Source organism: Scyliorhinus torazame, chromosome 17 (assembly GCF_047496885.1).
Source record: "Scyliorhinus torazame isolate Kashiwa2021f chromosome 17, sScyTor2.1, whole genome shotgun sequence".
Classification (NCBI taxonomy): Eukaryota; Metazoa; Chordata; class Chondrichthyes; order Carcharhiniformes; family Scyliorhinidae; genus Scyliorhinus; species Scyliorhinus torazame.
The window spans coordinates 160140060-160161508 of NC_092723.1; the positions used below are offsets into that span (position 1 = coordinate 160140060).

The window sequence follows — 21449 nt, forward strand, 5'->3', positions numbered from 1 at the left end:
GGATTGGCCATGATTAATGCACGTGGAGTTGCGGGAAGTGGGCCCAGGCAGAGTGTCCTTTCATAGGGTCAGTGCAGACTCGATGGGCTGAATGGCCCCCTTCTGCACTGTAGGGATTTTATAACAACTCTGGTATGAGGGGTATTGTGTTTAGTCCTGGCTTAACAGGTCATCTTGTGGGAAGCTACAGAAGAATACCTTCTGCTTTGGGTACAGATGACATAATTAAGGGGAGGAGCCAGGCCTGTCTGAAAAGATAGTTCTTCCTCGGATTTTAATCTGAACAGAGGTGTTTTAGTTTAGGACCTGAATGGTTCTCTCTCCAAAGGTTCCGCACAGAGAAAAGCAAGTAAGAAACCTTGGTGTTAACTTTATTCATGAGTGGTATTGGGATTATATTGGTTTGCTTAATAGCAATAGAGGGACAAGTTGAGGAAGTATGTTAAAATTCCTCCTTTTACTTAAGAACTGTTGTAACTGTTAACAGTAAAGCTATTTTGCTGTTGTTAATGTGGTTAATTCTCTATTTAAATGAAAGTTTGTTTTAACATAAAAAATACACATGGGTCAGCGTTATCACTACTGTGGTGTAATAGAACGTAGAACACAGTGCAGAAGGATGCCATTCGGCCCATCGAGTCTGCACCGACCAACTTAAGCCCTCACTTCCACCCTATCCCCGTAACCCAATAACCCCTCTTAACCTTTTTTTGGTCACTACGGGCAATTTATCATGGCCAATCCACCTAACCTGCATGTCTTTGGACTGTGGAAGGAAACCGGAGCCCCCGGAGGAAACCCACGCAGACACGGGGAGAACGTGCAGACTCCGCGCAGACAGTGACCCAGCGGGGAATCGAACCTGGGACCCTGGCGCTGTGAAACCACAGTGCTATCCACTTGTGCTGCCCCATGATTAATAATAATAATCGCTTATTGTCACAAGTAGGCTTCTGTCATGTGAGGGTATCTTTAAGACATGGATGTTTAAGCAATGTACCTTTAAGAAAACAGTGATGTCAGAGAGTGGGTGGACCTGAGGTCAGATCAGCCATTTTGCTGTTTAGTTTTGCAGTTTGGAGGAAAAGAGCTGGGTGTGTGTGTCTGTTTTGCAGTGAGCTGGATCTCTGCCATGAAAGACTATCTCTGGATCACTTGGGTGATTTAAAGTAAAGCCTTTAACCTGATGTGATTGTGTTTAAAGGTGTTAAGTCCCATGGAAGTTTGAAGGAACATTTTAGGGAATTATTTACTGTTGCAATATTTTCTGAGTTATCTTTGAAGTAAGGGGTGTTAAGAGATCCAATGTTTATTTAAGATGTTAAGTTGAGTTCATGGAATAAACATTGTTTTGTGTTTAAAAACCCACGTGTCCATAATTGTAATCCCACACCTAAGGAAAAAGCCGTGTGCTAGGAAAAGCAACAAATCCATTAAAGGGAGAGGTTGGTTGAACTCCATGATACGTTTTGGGGTTCTGAAAACGCCTCGCCCATAACACTTCAATGAAGTTACTGTGAAAAGTCCCTAGTCGCCATATTCCGGCGCCTGTTCGGGGAGGCTGTTTGGTGTAGGGGAGCACTGTGGCACAGTGGTTAGCACTGCTGCCTCACAGTGCTGAGGACCCCGGTTCAATCCCGGCCCCGGGTCACTGTCCGTGTGGGGTTTTCACCTTCTCTCTTTGCCTGCATGGGTCTCACCCCCACAACCCAAAGATGTGCAGAGTAGGTGCATTGGCCACGCTATGTTGCTCCTTAATTGAAAAAAAAAAAAGAATTAGACACTTTAAATTAACAAAAATGAATTAAAAAATCACTCCTGTGATGCAATAACATTTCCTCACAATTTTACAAATTGCAAATAGTTGTGTTCGTCTGGGACCTAACATGCAGACGGTGCTGCCAGCTGCAGCAACTTGACCTCCGGGTTTTAGAGCTAGAGCAGTGGCTGTGTCACTGTGGTGCACCCAGGAGGCGGAGAGCTTCGTGGGACACATTGGCTTACTGCTGATTAAGGGTTTAGTGGCAGAGATGGAATGGGTGACCACCAGGCAGTCCAAGAGACCGAGGCAGATGGTGCAGAAGTTCCCTGGGATCCTGCTCAGAAATCGGTTCTCCATTTTGGAAGCTGGTGGGGACTCTGGTTCCTCAGAAGAGGGCAAGCAGAGCCATGTTTGTGGCACCACGAGCGGCTCGGCTGAACAGAATTGGAAGAAGAAGATGGGAAGAGCAATAATAATTGAAGATTCATTAGTTGGGGAACAGACAGACGTTTCTGCGGCTGTAGGTGTGACTCCAGAGTGGTATGTTGCCTCCCTGGTGCCCGGCTCAAGGATGTCACAGAGCAGCTCTAGGACATTCTTATGGGGAAGGGTGAACAGCCGGAGGTCATGGTCCATATTAGTACCAATGACTAGGGTGGGGAGGGGGTTGGGGGCCTGCAATCAGAATTTAGGGAGCTAGATAGAAGATTAGCAAGCAGGACCTCAAATGTAGTAATCGCCAGATTGCTCACAGTGCCAGGTGCAAGTGAGCACAGACTAGGAGGATAAAACCGATTAATGTGGGGCTGGCAACATGGTTCAGGAGGGAGGGCTTTAGATTCCTGGGATACTGGGACTGTCTCTGAGGGTGATGGCACCTGTACAAGCCAGGTGGGTTGTACCTGAACAGAGCTAGGGCTGACTTCCATGCAGTGGCAGAGTGATGCTAGTGCTGTCAAGAGGACTTCAACTAACTGGGCAGGGCTGTGTGAATCAAGAGGAAATGTTACAGAGGAATACCAGGATGCACAAAATACTGGGACGGACAGAAAGTGAATGCACGGAGAATAATAAATGAGATTGGGGAATTTACAGGTGCAGATTGCCTTGCGGAAATATAATGTTGAGGCGATAACAACGACCTGGCTCAAGGAAGGACAGGACTGGGTGTTAAATATTCCTGGGTACAAGGTATTCAGAAAAGATAGGAAAGGAGGGTTGGTGTTATTAAATAAGGTGAGCATTGCAGTGCTGACGAAAGAGGATGTCCCAGAGGATTTAAGGACAGAATCCATTTGGCTGGAGCAAAATGGCCACCAACCTGCACGGCTCCGGCTGAACCCCCAAAATCCCTGACATTGTATAAATTACATTGCTCGCTATAGTCTGTAGATCTAGTGAGGAGGATGTAGAAGAACAAATCTACATGGAAATTACAGAGAGGTGCAAACATTATAGAGTCGAGATAATGGGGGACTTTAATTACTCAAATGTAGACTGGGGCAGTGGCCGTGTAAAGGGAGGAGACAAAGTTCCGGGATTGTGTTCGGGAAAGGTTTCCACACCAGTAGGTATCCAGTCCAACAAGAAAGGAGGCACTATTGGGCCTGGTTCTTGGAAATGAGGTGGGCCAAGTAGATGAAGAGTCGGTGGGGAACATTTAGGAGACAGTGATCATTGTTGTATCATAAGGTTTAGGATGATGATAGGAAAAGCCAATAGGCAATCCAGCGTAAAAAATAATTAACTACGGGAGAGCCAACTTCAATGGGGCAAGAACGTAGCTGGGTCGGATAGACTGGAATGAGAGGTTGGCAGGAAAACGTGTAGCTGAACAATGGGCTACCTTCAAAACAGAAATGGTCTGGACTCATTCAAGGTATATTCCCTTAAAAGAGAATGGTAGAGAGCAGCACGGTGGGCTGTGGTTAGCACTGCTGCCTCACGGCGCCGAGGTCCCAGGTTCAGTCCCGGCCCCAAGTCACTGTCTATGTGGAGTTTGCACTTTCTCCCCGTGTTTGCATTGGTTTCGCCCCATGGATGTGCAGCCCAAAGAGATGCAGGGCAGCTGGATGGGCCACGCTAAGTTGTCCCTTAATTGAAAAAAATGAATTGGGTACTCTAAATTTATTTTAAAAAAGAGAAAGGTAATGGCAAACAAATCCAGAACATCCTCTGGCAAAGGCAATAGAAATTGAGATAAGGAAGAAAATATTTGCTTGTGTCAGGTGGAAAATACAGTTGAGAACCAAGAGAAATACCGAAGGTTCAGAGGGGAGGTGAAAAGGCACATTACAGAAACAAAGGTTATGAGAAAGAAAATTGGCATCCAACATAATTGGGAATAGTAAAGGGTGATAAAAGGAGTAGTAGGGTAGGGATTAGGGACCAAAAAGAGAATTTACATATGGAGGCAGGGAGCATGGCTGAGGTATTAAATTATTACTTTGCATCTGTCTTTACCAAGGAGGTGGAGGCTCCCTCGGTCATGGTGACAAATGAGGAAACTCTGTCCCTAGAAGGTTTAAAATTTATGAGGAAGTATTGAATAGACTGTCAGTACTGAAAGTTTACAAGGCACCAGATAAGTTGCATTCTAGGATATTGGTCGGCACGATAGCACAGTGGTTAGCACTGTTGTTTCACAGCGCCAGGGTCCCAGGATTGATTCCTGGCTTGGGTCACTGTCTGTGCGGAGTCTGCAAGTTCTCCCCGTGTCTGCGTGGGTTTCCTCTGGGTGCTCCGGTTTCCTCCCACAAGTCCTGAAAGACATGCTTGTTAGGTGAATTGGACATTCTGAATTCTCCCTCTGTGTACCCGAACAGGCTCCTTAGTCCTTAAGCCCCCAGTCCATGCTTCTTGGCAAACTGATTCGCATCTTCAGGAGCATCCAAGTAATCTCTGTTCTTGAAGGTCATCCAAAGATGAACTGGGTACACCACATCAAATCTCACATTGTGTGCAGCATTGGCCTTAGTAAACATCGCACACTTTCTCGCCAGCTCTACCCCAACATCGAGGCATATTCTGATGGCGTGGCCCTCCCATCTACAGTTAAGATAGTCCTCGCCCATCTCAGGACCCACTCCTTGTCCAGATTTCGAGGAAACCTGACGATGATGGCATGTGGTGTCTTTCCAGATCTAGGCTTCTGCCTCAACGAATGATGGGCCCAGTGCAATTCAAGAGCGGTTGGCAAGACCCCTTCCCCGGCCACCTTTCCAAACATATTAGACATATAGTCTGTGAGTTTGAGCCCTCCAAGCCCTCTTGCAGCCCAATGATTCTTAAGTTTTGCTGTCTGGAGCAGTTCTCCAGATTGTCAACTGTGGCCATTTGCACTTTATGTTCTTCAGCCAGCAACGCCATCTCTGCCTTAGGGAGATAATCCAATCAGTATGATCAGAGAGCGCCACCTCCATCCTCTGTATCGTCACGCCTTGTACCTCTATCCGTCGGTCCATCTTTTCCAATGATGCAGCAGAAGCCTCCCCCACGATCCTCCCTGCTGAGGCTCGAGGAACATCTGAACCTGACGGCGATCTCTTGCCTGACCTCTGCCAGGTATTATATTTACTGGACACTACTTGTATGAGGGAATTCTATCCCATCAAACTAAACTAATTTCCTCCCAAAAATCACCCATAAAAGAAGCAAAAAGGGCCAAATTCAATGTACCCTGGCAGGAGCCACCACATGTGTGACTGCTCACCACATAGCCACCACCGGAACTCTCCTTGTAAACATAAGCATGGCTTGAAAGAATGATAATCTCGCTTTTACGATATCTTAATTGGACCTTCTGCAGCCACAAAGTCTGGCCGTCTTTCAAACCAGGATTAAAAGAAACATATTACTGCAGCAGATACATATAATACAATATATATGCCAAATTCTTACATTCATCACACCTGAAATTCGGCCAATTGGAAGTATGTACATGGCAGACAGGCTGAGCAAATGGTTCATTGGGTAGCACTCTTGTCTCTTAAGTCCAAATATTTTAGATTCATTCCCACTTCAGAGACACCTTCACCCATAAATCCCGTCTGACACTCCCAAGACAATACTGAGGGAGTGCTGCACAGTTGGAGATGCCTTCTTTTGGATGAGAGGATAAACCAGGGCCTCCTCTCTCTGGTGGTAGTAAATGATTGCAGGAAATCTTTCAAATAGGAGTAAAGGAGTTGGCCCCAGTGTCCAAGCCAATCTTTATCCCTCAGTCAACATTATGAAAACAACTTTTCTGATCGTTATCACATTGCTCTTATGGAAGCTGCCACGCACAAAATTGGCATTGTAATTAAAGTTAAAATGAACACATTGGGATTGTGTGGGGCAAATGCAAAGTGAGCTGAAGTGAAGTGTGTTTATTGGAGATATTTGGAACGACCCATCGACTTTCCCTGATAATGAATCTGTCTTTGCTCTCAGATCGAAGTACACCTGGCCAAGAGTCTAGCGGAGAAACTGTACCTGTTCCAGGTGTGTCACGCCAGATTCCTTTATTCTGCACTTCATAGTAGTTTTAATCTTTGACACTTACACTCTGTGAGAAAGCTGTTCATTTATTCTCTCCTCTCTCTCATTTCCAGTATCCTGTGCGTCCAGCTACAATGAAATACGATGATGTCACCCATTTATCAGCAAGAATAAAACCTAAACAACAGAAAGTAAGTTCCCTCTGAGTCTATGGAATTGTCACTGTTCCATCATTCAATGAGGTAATGCCATTGGGAAAGAAGAGCATGCCTGATTTAATTTGATTTATTGTCACATGTACCGAAGTACATTGAAAAGTATTTTTCTGCGGCAAGGGAACGCACAGTGCGTACATAGTAGACAAAAAAGAAAAATCGACAAAGTACATTGACAAATGGTACATCGATAAACAGTGATTGGTTACAGTGCGGAACAATGGGCCGAACAAAGCAAATACATGAGCAGCATAGGGCGTCGTGAATAGTGTTCTTACAGGGAACAGATCAGTTCGAGGGGGTGTCGTTGAGGAGTCTAGGAGCTGTGGGGAAGAAGCTGTTCCTATGTCTGAATGTGCAGGTCTTCAGATCTGGAAGAAGGCAAAGCCTGGGAGGGAGGGGTCTCTGATAATGCTGCCTGCCTTCCTGACGCAGCGGGAGGTGTATTCAGAATCAATGTGAGGGTGGCAAGCCTTTGGGTTTTTAATCTTTTGTTTAACCCTGGGCCACTAAAGATGGGCAGGTAGAATGATACAGGGATACAAACGATAGGCGATCAGCCCATCCTGCCTGTGGGAGCCAGGGCGCAGGCCGACCCACATGCCTCAAGAATCGGGATGTGGCGGGATTGTTTTATAACAATTTGATAACTTAATGGTCATTTTTACTGATACTAGATTATTATTCCCAGATTTCTAAAAACTCAGTGTAAATTCCTATATTTCTGTGGTGGGATTGATTCATCTGTGCCTCTACATGTCCATTAAAATAACCAATACAATACTGTACCCAACAGTGTGAACTGTACACTCCTGTGTATCAAATTGAAAAGCAGGGAAATAGATCAAACTTGCGTTGAGCCTTAGACCATACTTGGAGTACTGTCAACAGTTCTCATTTCCATTTTACAAAGAGGGTGCAGAGACACTAGAGAGGTTGAAAATACTGTTCAAGGTAAAACCGCAACTGAAAGATTACAGCTATCTGACAAAACTGGACAAGCTGGGCTCTTTTCTCTACAAGAACAGAGGCTAAGGGGTGATCTGATAAAGACTTTCAAAATTATGAAAGGATTTGATTGGGAAGATATGGGGAAAATGTTTCCATTTGTGGGTGAAACTATCTAGGAGACATAAATATAAGATAGGCACTGATAAATCCAATGGGGTATTCCGGAGTAATTCTTCCCAGAGGGAGTGGAACTTGCATCAAGGAGTAGTTGAGGTGAATAATATAGATAAAATTTAGGGGATGCTGTTTAACCTGGAAAACATGATGCACAGGATAATTATGAAACAAAATCTGACACCAAGCCATATATTAGGAGATATATTGGTCAAAGAAGTGGGTCTTAAGGAGGTTAAAGAGGTGGAGAGGTTCAGGGAGGGCAAGTCCAGAAATTAGGGTCCAGGCACTTGAAAGCACAACTGCCATAGGAGCACATGAGGGAGAAAGGAATAAACGGACGTGTTGATGGAATGATGTGAAGAGGAGTGGGAGGAGGCTCATGCCAAATATAAATGCTAAAGTGGGCCTTTGGCTGCATGTCCTGTTTCTGTGGTGTACATTCTCTGCATGTGCCCCCTTCACACATGTATTCACACACTGTTACAGACGCCTGGTCAGCTCTCAACAGCACATATGGGCAGCACGGTAGCACAGTGATTAGCACTGTTGCTTCACAGCACCAGGGTTCCCGGTTCGATTCCCGCTTGGGTCACTGTCTGAGGGGAGTCTGCACGTTCTCCCTGTGTCTGTGTGGGTTTTCTCTGGGTGCTCCGGTTTTGTCCCACAAACCCCGAAAGACGTGCTGTTAGGTAATTTGGGCATTCTGAATTCTCCCTCTGTGTACCCGAACAGGCGCCAGAATGTAGTGACTAGGGGCTTTTCACAGTAACTTCATTGCAGTATTAATGTAAACCTACTTGTGACAATAAAGATTATTATTATTATAAACAGTGGCTAAGAGACTGGACCAGGACCATAACATTTTAAAGTTTTTTTTTCTTTACGTGTGTCGGCCCGTGCGGTAGTTTAAGAGATGTTAATGTGTTAAACTGAAAATTTAAATGCTTCAATAAAATATTTTCAAAAAAAAAACATTTAAGTTTTAAGACGGTTGGCTTCCACATTGCTGGAGGAGGTGCTGACGACACGGGGACTGGAGAAGGGGTAGTATCGGCGGTTTATGAGGCTATTTTGGAGGAGGAGAAGGCGCCGCTAGAAGGGATCAAGGCAAAGTGGGAGGAAGAGTTGGGAGAGGGTATGGAGGAGGGGTTCTGGTGTGAGGTGCTCCGGAGGGTGAATGCCTCCACTTCGTGTGCGTGGTTGGGGCTGATACAGCTGAAGGTGGTGTATAGAGCACACCTTACAAGGACGAGGATGAGCTGGCTCTTTGAGGGGGTAGAAGATGTGTGTAAATGTTGCGGGGGAGGCCCCTCAAACCACGTTCATATGTTTTGGTCCTGTCTAAAGCTGGAGGATTACTGGAAGGAGGTGTTTAGGGTAATCTCTAAAGTGGTGCATGTGAAACTGGACCCGGGCCCTCGGGAGGCCATATTCGGGGTGTCGGACCAGCCGGGGTTGGAAACGGGAGTGGAGGCAGATGTTGTAGCCTTCGCCTCGTTGTTCGCCCGAAGGCGGATCTTTTTAGGGTGGAGATCAACTTCCACCCTATGCCCTGGCGTGGCAGGGGGACCTGCCGGAATTCTTAACGCTTGAAAAGGTCAAATTTGAACTGAGGGGAAGAATGGAGGGGTTCTACAATTCATGGGCATTATTCATTCTGCACTTTTGAGAATTGGATCACATCGAACATTAGGGGGTTGGGGGGAGGGGGACTGTATGTGTTAATGGTGACCTATGAGTGATTCCTGATTCCTTTTTGTCATTTGTTTATGTGGGCCAATGTCTGGGGTTTGGTGGGAGGATGGGATCGTTATTATTGATATGGGGATTGACATTACATTCGTTACTGATTATTGTTTATTGTTGGGTGTAAATTTGGGAGAAAATGTGAAAAAGGAGAATTAAAAATATATTTTTTTAAAGTTTTAAGACGGTGTGGAAAGATCGTTTTGTTTCGGGATCGATAATATAAGAAATAGGGCTCGGTTATTTTATAAACAAACTTTATTAAAAGAAAATACAACAATATTTAAACTTTTAAACTTCAACATTAACAATAACACATTACATGCAGTTTCTTAACCTTTACACACTAGTTCCCATTAAACAACACTAACAGATCATGCAGCTCTCATGCCACTTTCACAAGCAGACAAAGGCAATACTTGCATTTACGATGCAATTTTTCTTCTGGTAGGGACATTCATTCTGAAGCTTTTTTCCAAAGCCTTCTCAATTGTTTTCCAAAACCTTCTGCCGTACCTGTTCAAAATAGCATTCTTTCTCTCTCCATCTAAGCTCCGCCCAGCCCCTCAACAAAGATTCTCTGCTCGGGATTCTCTCCAAACTTGGATCCCATCAGCGTCATCCTGGTTCATTGCCCACTCCCATTTATACAAAAGAACAAGAGCCATGCTATTGATAGGCAACTAACCTCCCATTGACAGACAATGGGGCCATCAGACTCTGTAATGGACTAATAATAATTAATACCTTTATTGTCACAAGTAGGCTTACATTAACACTGCAATGAAGTGAATGTGAAAAGCCCCTAATCGTCACACTCCGGCTCCTGTTCGGGTACACTGAGGGAGAATTTAGAATGTCCAATTCACCTAACAGCACGTCTTTCAGGACTTGTGGGAGGAAACCGGAGCACCGGAGGAAACTCCCGCAGACACGGGGAGAACGTGCAGACTCTGCACAGACAGTGACCCAAGCCGGGAATCGAACCTGGAACCCTGGTGCTGTGAAGCAACAGTGCTAACCACTATGCTACTGTGCTGCCCATAATAGGAGTGTCTGGAAGATCAATGGACATGGGGCATTCTGTGTATTCCCACTAATGAGTTTAAGTCTAACTGGAACAATGTAATTCAGCCAGGTGTGGGCGTATCCCTCTGACTGTGCTGGTAGTTTTTCCCCCCTTAATCTCTTTAACTCCTAAATTGCCTGCTGCATTGGGGTCTTATTTCTGGATCCAATTTCCTAATATCTCCCTTGTGTGACTTAATAGATTTCATAGAATTTACAGTGACAACACATACCTCCCTCCCCCTCTACTCCCCACCATTGACACCTCTTCCTTGTGGCCAGGCTGTTACCTTACTGATTCTAACTTGCTTTTCTGCACAGGTCGAGGTGGAAATGGCGATCGACACAGTGAGTCCCAACTACTGCCGCAGCAAAGGGGAACAGATTGCTCTCAATGTTGATGGTACCTGTACTGATGATTCTGGAAGTACCTATGCAACGTAAGTAACATCAAGATAGTTGTTTGCCTGAGAGGAAGTGAACTCTACCGCAGCAGCATTATTATAAGAACTAGGAGCAGGCCATCTGGCCCCTCGGGCCTGCTCCGCCATTCAATGACATCATGGCTGATCTTTTGTGGACACAGCTCCACTTTCCGGCCCGAACACCATAACCCTTAATCCCTTTATTCTTCAAAAAATTATCTATCGTTATCTTAAAAACATTTAATGAAGGAGCCTCTACTGCTTCACTGGGCAAGGAATTCCATAGATTCACAACCCTTTGGGTGAAGAAGTTCCTCCTAAACTCAGTCCTAAATCTACTTCCCCTTATTTTGAGGCTATGCCCCCTAGTTCTGCTTTCACCTGCCAGTGGAAACAACCTGCCTGCATCTATCCTAACTATTCCCGTCATAATTTTATATGTTTCTATAAGATCCCTCCCCTCATCTTTCTAAATTCCAACGAGTACAGTCCCAGTCTACTCAACCTCTCCTCGTAATCCAACCCCTTCAGCTCTGGGATTAACCTAGTGAATCTCCTCTGCACACCCTCCAGTGCCAGTTTCTCAAGTAAGGAGACCAAAACTGAACACAATACTCCAGGTGTGGCCTCACTAACACCTTATACAATTGCAGCAGAACCTCCCTAGTCTTAAACTCCACCCCTCTAGCAATGAAGAACAAAATTCCATTTGCCTTCTTAATCACCTGTTGCACCTGTAAACCAACTTTTTGTGACTCATGCACTAGCACACCAAGGTCTCTGCACAGCAGCATGTTTTAATATTTTATCATTTAAATATTAATCCCTTTTGCTGTTATTCCTACCAAAATGGATAACCTCACATTTGTCAACATTGTGTTCCATCTGCCAGATCCTAGCCCATTCACTTAGCCTATCCAAATCCCTCTGCAGACTTCCAGTATCCTCTGCACTTTTTGCTTTACCACTCCTCTTAATGTCGTCTGCAAACTTGGACACATTGCCCTTGGTCCCCAACCAGAGAAACACCCATTAATTCCCACTCTTTGCTTTCTATTAATTAACTAATCCTCTATCCATGCTGCTTTACCCTTAATGCCATGCATCTTTATCTTATGCAGCAACCTTTTGTGTGGCACCTTGTCACGCCTCAGATCAAATCCTAGTTATAGAGTCCCCCTACCCCTCATTTTCTTTCAGTTAGGGACCTACCTGTTGCCATTGTTAGTTTATCTCCACATTGATGAGCATTTTAATCTCTGTAGCTTTCTCCTCTCCCCATCTCCAGGAAGCTCATGGACAAACAGATCTTCTCATCCATCCAATCTGCCATCAACACCTCTCGCTACGCAGCTGCAGTCTACAGGAAAGGTGAGGGAATTGGGCCCGACTGCAGGACCTGAGATGCACCTACTTTTAAAGAAGAGGGCGGATTTATCGTGGAGCAGGGGCAATCTCATGGCTGCAGTTACTCTTTCAGAGAGAATTGTATTCGAGATCTGATGAGCAGGACAGATCTGTGTCTGCTTGTTGATGTTGTTTTGTCTCTGGGTTATTTAAGTCCGGAGAGAGAGTAAATCTAGAAAATGTGCAAAAATGTGATGCAAAAGAGACATTGCACAATTCATACACGTGTGAATTCCCCACCATTGCACCAGACTGAAACGTCACCTTTCAGTAATAAGAGTAAATTGGAGGAAGCAGAGAGTACTGGGGGGGGGGGGGGGGCGCATTTTGGTTAGTTTCGCTGCCTCAGCGTCAGGGACCCAGTTCAATTCTAGCCTTGGTTCACTGCCTGTGCGGAGTCTGCACGTTCTCCCTATGTCTGTGGATTTCCTCCAAGTGCTCCGGTTTCCTCCCACAGACCAAAGATGTGCAGGCTGGGTGGATTGGCTATGTCAAATTGCCCTTTATTGTCGAGGATGTGCAGGTTGGATGGGGTTACAGGAATAAGGCAGAGGAATGGGCCTGTGTAGGGTATCTGTGAGAGGGTAGGGCGGCATGTGGCGCAGTGATTAGCACTGGGACTACGACGCTGAGGACCCGGGTTCGAATCCCGGCCCTGGGTCACTGTCTGTGTGGTGTTTCCCCATGTCTGCTTGGGTTTCACCTCCACAACCCAAAAATGTGCAGGTTAGGTGGATTGGCCACAATAAATTGCCCCTTAATTGGAAAAAAAATAATTGGGTACTCTAAATTAAATAAAAAATCTTTCAGAGGGTTGTACAGACTTGATGAGCCTCCTTCTGCACTGTAGGGATTCAATGGTAATTTCAGGGAGTTAACCTTCCGGACAATATTTGTGGATGCTGTTGATAAACTTTTTGTCTTCCATCATTGTATGACAGGGGAGCTACATGTCACTCCGTTACATGGAATATTACAGCTGAGACCGAGTTTTTCCTACTTGGATAAAGCGGATGCAAAACACAGGGAACGAGAGGCTGCAAATGAAGGTAGGGAGTTGGGTCAGACTCAGCCAACAGTTGCTTGTGCTTCAAGTAGCTTAGAAAGGACTTTAGCAGCAGATGAATGCATACAATGCCCAAGCATCAGCCAATCTAAATGTCAAGTACAAAACTTGTGTGTGACGCTTCCTGAGCTCTGAAAAAGTGAGCCTTTGATTCCCTACCCAGCAAAGTTAATTTGGGACGTTTTCTCCAAGCCATAAATTTTATAAGAATGATACCAACACGAAGGCTACAACTTATCAGGAAAGATTGAACAGGCTGGTGCTCTTTTCCTGAGACGACTGAAGGGTGACCTTCTAGAGGTCATGAAGGGGTTCAATAGGCGTTGAGAAGATCAGGATCGGAAATACAGGCCATAAATATGATGTCACTAATAAATCCAATAGAATTGCATCTATTGACAGACCTGAAGCTGATCATTGTGGCTTTCTAGGTTATTTTCCAGGTGCAAGATTAAATTCCTCGCGCTTTCTGTTTGTTGAATTAGTAGCAATTCAGATTGAATAGAGGAATACATAACTGAGTTGAATAACGCAGTAAACATGATAAGTGCATCTAATAGTCTGAAGGTTTACTGCCACTTCTTAGGTGCAATATACCATACCTTTCTTTTGGTTCTCCTGCCCATGTCTCAAAATCAGTAGTTGGGAGAAAACCAGTAGACTACTGGTGTCCCAATGACTAGAAGTAAATAAATGGGTATTCTATGCATGGTTAAGCAGATTCCCCCACTCCATTTGCCTTCACTGAACTCTGAAGTGAATGTTTTTGAGGCTTTTAGCAGGATACCCATCCTGGGCTAATGGTTTATTTTCCTTAAGCAATTTTACCAAGCAACCCGGGAGAAGACATTGGATCAAGAATCATACACTCCGGTCTTGAGGTATCTCTGTCGCAGTGCCTGGGATTTGCACTTCGTGGTGATACACTTACGCAGCTCATAGAAAGCCAAGAGTGACTTTAAAATTTTCAATTTTTGGTGCATTGAGCTTAGAATTTACAGTACAAGCGGAGGCCATTCGGCCCATCAAGTGCACCGACCCTTGGAAAGAACATCCCAATTAGGCCCATGCCTCCATTCTATTCCTGTAACCCCACCTAACCTTTTGGACATTGAGGGGTGATTTTGCATGGCCATTCCACCTAACCTGCACATCTCTGGACTGTGGGAGGAAACCAGAGCACCCAGAGGAAACCCACACACACGGGGAGAAAGTGCAAACTCCACACAGTCACCCGAGGCCCGGAATGGAACCCGGGTCCCTGGGGGCTAGCCACTGTGCCGCTCAAACATCCTGAGGTTCAATGCAGCCCGATGACTCAAGTTGCTTACCTCAAGTCTGGGTTTGAGCTGAAGCTCAGGGCAAGATGCACCGAGGGTCTTAGCATCAAACAGACTTGCACCACTCATGGATGAACATTTTTAATGCCTTTTTTTAAAATCTTGAAATAAAACACCATTTTGTCAACATTTGGAATATGCCGAAATATTGAACCGTTAAGCCTGGATTTCAATTTCCAAAGTACTTTTGAGTTTTATTGGACAGTTGTAAGAAAATGTGTATTCTTTGTTTCTTAATCCTTGCATCCCCACCTTGTATGTATGCAAACAACTAAGTCATGGACAATGTTGTAATACATATGCACTATTTAAAAGAAAAAAAATCCAATAGGAAATTCAGGAGAAGTTTATTTACTCGGGAGAGTGGTGAGAATGTGAATCTTGCGACCATAAGGAGTGGTTGAGGCAGCTAGCATAGATGCATTTAAGGGGAAGTTAGATAAACACATCAGGGAGACAAATATGCTGATAGTGAGATGAGGTTGCTGTGATTGTTGGAGGTCAATCATCTCAGCCCCAGGGCATTACTGCAGGAGTTCTTCACGGGAGTGTCCGAGGTCCAGCCATCTTCAATCGCTTCATCAATGACTTTCCCTCCATTATAAAGTCAGACTGGGAGGGCAGCACGGTGGCGCAGTGGTCAGCACTGCTGCCTCACGTTGCCGAGATCCCGGCACTTGGTCACTGTCCGTGTGGAGTTTGCACATTCTCCCTGTGGTTGTGTGGGTTTCGCCCCCACAACCCAAAGATGTACAGGATGGGTGGATTGTCCCCGCTAAATTGCCCCTTAATTGGAAAAATTAATTGTGTACTCTAAATTTATTTTTTTTAAAGTCAGAATGGGAATGTTTGCTGACGATTGCACATGCTCACCATTTGCGATTCTTTAGATACTGAAGCAGTCCATGTCCATATGCAGCAAGACCCAGACAACTTTCAGGCTTGGGTCAATGAAGGGCAGTGAAATTCACCACAGAATCTAATTTGACATTCAATGGCATTGCCATCATTGTATCCCCTGCTATCAACATCATAGGATCCCTACAGTGCAGAAGCAGGCCATTTGGCCAATCGAATCTGCACTGACCCCCTCCCCGAAAGAGTATCTCACCTAGGCCCACTCCCCATAACCCCACCTAACCTGCACATCTTGCGACTGAGAGGAAACCGGAGCACCCGGAGGAAACTCCACACAGGCACAGGGAGAATGCACAAACGCCACACAGTCAAGGCCGGAATTGAACCTGGGTCACTGAGGCTGTGAGTCAACAGTGCTAACCACTGTGCCATTAACCAGAAACTGAACAGGACCATCCAAGTTAACTGTGTGATTATAAGCAGATCAAAGGCTGGGAATTCTGCAGAGAGCAACTCAGCACCTGACTGCCCAGAATCTATCCACCATCAAGAGTGCCATGGAATACTCCCCGTTCGTCTGGATGAGTGCAGCTCCAACAACACCTCTAGAAGCACAACACCATCCAGGACAAAGCAGCCCACTTGATTGGCATCCCTTCCACGAACATTCACTCCCTCCACTACAATGAACAGTAACAGTAGTGAGTGCCATTTACAAGATGCCCTGCTGGAACTCACCAAGGCTCATTAGGCAGCACCTTCCAAACTCACGACCGCTATCATCTAGAAGGGCAAGGGCAGCAGATGCATGGGAACACTACCACCTTCAAGCCACTCACCATCCTGACTTGGGAATATATCGCTGTTCCTTCACTGCCGCTGAGTCAAAATCCTGTGTACCGACACCACCTGGACTTCAACGGTTCAAGAAGGCCGCTCACTACAACCTTCTCAAGGGCAATTAGGGATGGACAACAAATGCTGGCCTAGACAGCGACACCCACATTCCATAAAATAATTTAAATTGTAGGGCCAAGTGACTTGTTTGTGTTGCATATTCTGTTTAATACCTCAGCCTTTACTGAGAGAACAGGGTGCTGGGCTGTGGAGGGGCGGTGACCAGAAACACACATCAGTCTCCTGCCAAAGTCAAGTCCTTGTTGATGTCTCATGTTGTTGTTCTTCTGCAGCTGGTGACTCTTCTCAGGATGAGGCAGAAGATGATGTTAAACAGATAACTGTAAGTGGAACCAAATTCATTACCACCACACAATTGCTCGAATACAAAAGAAACCGTTCTTTAGAATTCCGTATCATTTTTGTTGCAAGTTGCCAACTGAGTGCTGAAATTTGGGTTTACCTGGTTGCATTGTCTAAGCCTTTTATCCTCTGGTTATTTAGACTTTTTAAAGCAGTGTCACTTCAAGGGTTCCTGAAATGAGCTTACGGCTCAAAGAACAAACATTCTTTGCTCGTAGTGCAAACAGCTTTAAAAGTACTTTATTAACTGTAGCACCTTTGGATAACCCTGAGGGAGCGGGAGTCACTATATAACGGCAAGTTTGTCTTTTCTTGTAGAGTGGAAGGTTAGTCAATGGCCTTGTTTACTGCCAGAGTCTGGGTTGGGAAAGGATTCCGTTCGGGGATTCCATTCTTCACAAGTGTCCCAAGTCTCTAGCGACCTCTGCTGAACTATTCGTACATGTATCGAGTGGAGGCAGGTTTCAGCTGAAGCCTTTTGTAGTCAAATAGCCTGATGACGCTCCCTTTTAGGCTTACATGTTATAAGTAGCCTCCCTGGGGAGGATGCCTGTGGCTTATACCAGAGCAGATGTCAATATTGTGTGGAGGGTATCTGTTGCAAGCCATCAGCACGGCCCGATGGCACAGTGGTTAGCACTACTGCGCCACAACATCATGGACCAGGTTCAATTTCAACCTTGGGTGATATATGGAGTTTACATGTTCTCCCCGTGTCTACGTGAGTTTCCTTCGGGTGCTCCAATATCCTCCCACAGTCCAAAGATGTGCAGATTAGGTGGATTGGCCATGCAAATTGCCCCTTGATGTCCAAAGGTTAGGTGTGCTTACAGGGATAGGGAGGGCCTAGGTAGGGTGCTCTTTCAAAGGGTTGGTGCAGACCCACTGTGAGAGATCACTGAGCTTGTACATGAAGTAGAAAAGCGTTGAAATAATAAAATATCCTTGAGCACAATCACACAGGATAGACTTGGGTTTGACTTACATTTAGGTAGCGTGTTTTCACATGGCCCAACTTTGGAATTCTTTCTCCACCTACGTTTCCTCTTGAGGGTGCTCCTTAAAACCTTCCCCCTATCCCCACCCTTGTGTCTTGTGTGGCTGTGTGAGATTTTGTTTGATAACATTCCTGTGATGTGCCTTGGGATGTATTAGTATATCTCTGACAGCACATTCCAAACTCACAACCACTACCACCCAGAAGGACAAGGGCAGCATGTGCATGGGCACACCATCAGCTGCAAATTCCCTTCCGGGATGCACACCATCCTGACTTCGAACAATGTTGGTGGTCCCTCACTGTCACTGGGTCGAGATCTGGTACTCCTAAACGGCACTACCTAGACCAAGCACCATTTCAAGAAGGCAGCTCACCACCTTCTTAGGGGCACGTAGGAATGGGCAATAAATCCTCCCCTTACCAGTGACGCTCACACCCCATGAATGAATAAAAATAATTGTAATGGTGCTGTGTAAATGTAAGTTGTTATATTCATGTATGATCCATAGCTTGTTTTATCAACTATTGCGTTACAACAATGTACATTAATTGTGTTTTCCCAATGCTATTGAGGCGTCTTAAGATGTGTTTATTGTGTGATCTGTTCAACTTGGAGTATACATATATCTGTACCAGAAATCATCTTTGTTATGCTGTCCTTAGGTACGTTTCTCACGTCCTGAGAGTGAGCAAGCTCGGCAGCGTCGTATCCAGTCTTATGAGTTCTTGCAGAAGAAACAGGCAGAAGAGCCCTGGTATCACCTCCATTACAGTGGTGTGAAGGTACACCAAATTTCTAACCCTTGAAAGGCTTACAGTCTCTCCATCCTCTCAGTATTAAAACGGATGCACAAGACTTCAAATGGATATCTTATGCATTGCTGAAAAAATAAATTTGTCGAAGCTTTTCGTCTTGCACTCATCAGGAGCATCACCCCATGGCATTGGGAATCTTGCGATTGTCCAGATGAGTACAAGACAAAACCTTTTCAACAAAATGTCTCTCTCCAGCAATATTCAAGTTCTGTACTACCAAATGACTGTTTGGGCATCTTCCTGTTAAAAGCCTATGTTCCCCGACACCTCATAATTTAATTTCAGTTTATCGTGACTTAATTTAGGATGTTCTTACCACTTAAACAGAATTTACGAGTGGCTGGGGGAGTCTTATTTGCTGTTGGGATTGAAAATCCATTCATAAAATCCCACGTCAAAATGCCATAATTTCCTTTTTGTGAAATAAATTTAGTACCCAATTCAATTATTTTCCAATTAAGGGGCAATTTAGCCTGGCCAATTCACCTAGCCTGCACTTCTTTGAGTTGTGGGGTTGAAACCCACACAGACACGGGAAGAATGTGCAAACTCCACACGGACGGTGACCCGGAGCCGGGATCGAACCCGGGTCCTCCGCACCGTGATGCCATAATTTCCTGAAGGAGTGGTGGAGTCTTCCGGGTCTGGGATTAGAAGTAGTAGCAGCACTGGCAAACTTAAGTTCCTTTGTCGTGCCACTCCGGGGGATACATTTGAAGGTCAAAGGAGCCTGGGCTATTGTTGATCACCTTTCCATTTCCACCATGTGGTGTTAGTTGTTCCCCTGTTGGAGATAGAGTAAGGGGGTGCTTTGCTAACTTCTGCTCCCAATGCATGTACAATTCAGACTCGCTTTTGAATAAAGTCTACTACATACGTTATGATACTGATGCGCGCCAGATAGAATAAAGGTTTAATGGCTGGTGCAATTGTGAGTGGTTGTGATTACAAGTCATTTTGTTTTGGAGTGGAGCATAAACACTAGCATGGACTGGTTGGACCAAAAAGGCCAGTTTCTGCACTCTTTATCCTATGAATAGTTCCATGTAAACTGGACATTGCCCTGTTGGAATACGATTGCTAATTATTATTCATCTACCTTTCACTGTTCATTTTTCCTGCATTAGGCAACAGATTGTCCCAATCTACTTTCGGAATCGTGTATTGTCCACATTAAATTCCCAGTTATTTTTGAATCAGTTTTTTTTAAATTTACATAGAATTTACAGTGCAGAAGGAGGCCATTCGGCCCATCGAGTCTGCACCGGCCCTTGGAAAGAGCACCCCACCCAAGGTCAACACCTCCACCCTATCCCCATAACCCAGTAACCCCACCCAACACTAAGGGCAATTTTGGACACTAAGGGCAATTTATCATGGCCAATCCACCTAACCTGCACATCTTTGGACTGTGGGAGGAAACCGGAGCACCCGGAGGAAACCCACGCACACATGGGGAGGATGTGCAGACTCCACACAGACTGTGACCCAAGCCGGAATCGAACCTGGGACCCTGGAGCTGTGAAGCAATTGTGCTATCCACAATGCTACCGTGCTGCCCCTTAATTACGTATAATAAATATTTAAGATAATAAATAATCTTTATTGCCACAAGTAGGCTTACAGTAACACTGCAATGAAGTTACTGCGAAAAGCCCCTAGTCGTCACATTCCGGTACCTGTTTGGGTACACGGAGAATTCAGAATGTCCAAATTACCTAGCAGCATGTCTTTCAGGACTTGTGGGAGGAAACCGGAGCACTCGGAGGAAACCCACGCAGACACAGGGAGAACGTGCAGACTCCGCGCACACAGTGACCCAAGCCGGGAATCGAACCTGGGACCCTGGCACTGTGAAGCAACAGTGCTAACCACTGTGCTACCATGCCACCCCATGGACACTGATGTACATGATGCATACTACATTTAAAGAATCAGGCCAACTTCACCTCCCAATAAATGCTCCATAATTATGGGCTGCATGTTTTCTATGAAACTAGCAAATATTTTCCTTATTAAAAGCAGCCAGTTAAATATAGTAAAAAGCTTCAAGAAGTACCTTCCAGTGGTTTTGACAGCATTGTGCGGTCTCAATGTTGTATTGTACAATTAGAACTGGACACAAGAGGGCAGTGTTTCCTGTGTCTGTGATAGGCACAAAGTGGCGGTGTTTTCTGTGTGTATGTTGAGATTACTGATGATGTGTGTGTTATGTATACAGGACAGCCGGTCTGAGCACGAGCGGCAATATCTTTTCAGTCAGCTGGCTGGCATGGTGGAGACAACCGAGTTAACTAAATCCCCAAGGTATGAGCTGGGCGAGATTTCGTAAGATCAATTTACTGTAGTTATTGAATGTAGATGGTATCGCTTCATCATCGACCCCGATGTCCAAACACACTGTAAACACTGGAAATCTGAAATATAAACAGAAAATGCTGGAAACACTCAGCAGGTCAGAAAGCATCAGTGGAGAGAGAGACACAGTTAATGTTAATCAGAACTGGGAAAAGTGGTAATATAGCAGGTTTTGAACAAGTGCAGAGGCAGGAAAGATGGGCGGGGAGCAAAGAACAGAAGAGAAGGTCTGTAATAGGATGGAAGGTAGGATCTATAAAAAGGCAAAAGGACATAAGAACTAGGAGCAGGAGTAGGCCATCTGGCCCCTCGAGCCTGCTCCACCATTCAATGAGATCATGGCTGATCTTTTGTGGACTCAGCTCCAATTTCCGGCCCGAACACCATATCCCCGAATCCCTTTATTCTTCAAAAAACTATCTATCGTTATCTTAACATTTAATGAAGGAGCCTCTACTGCTTCACTGGGCAAGGAATTCCATAGATTCACAACCCTTTGGGTGAAGAAGTTCCTCCTA

The 21449-nt window shown here is 45.1% G+C and overlaps 1 protein-coding gene and 1 non-coding gene across 5 annotated transcripts in view; both read left to right on the forward strand.

Annotated features, from left to right (window-relative positions):
• Positions 1-21449, forward strand: part of polr3e (polymerase (RNA) III (DNA directed) polypeptide E) — a 98014-nt gene that overhangs the window by 19145 nt on the left and 57420 nt on the right. For all 4 annotated transcript variants that reach the window (XM_072481489.1, XM_072481487.1, XM_072481488.1 and 1 more), the window contains exons 4-11: positions 6197-6247; positions 6358-6435; positions 10723-10841; positions 12115-12197; positions 13175-13282; positions 16688-16737; positions 18421-18540; positions 20795-20880. In XM_072481489.1, coding sequence (XP_072337590.1) covers positions 6197-6247; positions 6358-6435; positions 10723-10841; positions 12115-12197; positions 13175-13282; positions 16688-16737; positions 18421-18540; positions 20795-20880 — 695 coding nt within the window. The remainder of the gene's footprint in view (positions 1-6196; positions 6248-6357; positions 6436-10722; positions 10842-12114; positions 12198-13174; positions 13283-16687; positions 16738-18420; positions 18541-20794; positions 20881-21449) is intronic.
• Positions 13686-13816, forward strand: LOC140394655 (small nucleolar RNA SNORA31). Its single transcript, XR_011935953.1, has one exon. It is a non-coding gene; the product is annotated as a small nucleolar RNA SNORA31 (small nucleolar RNA).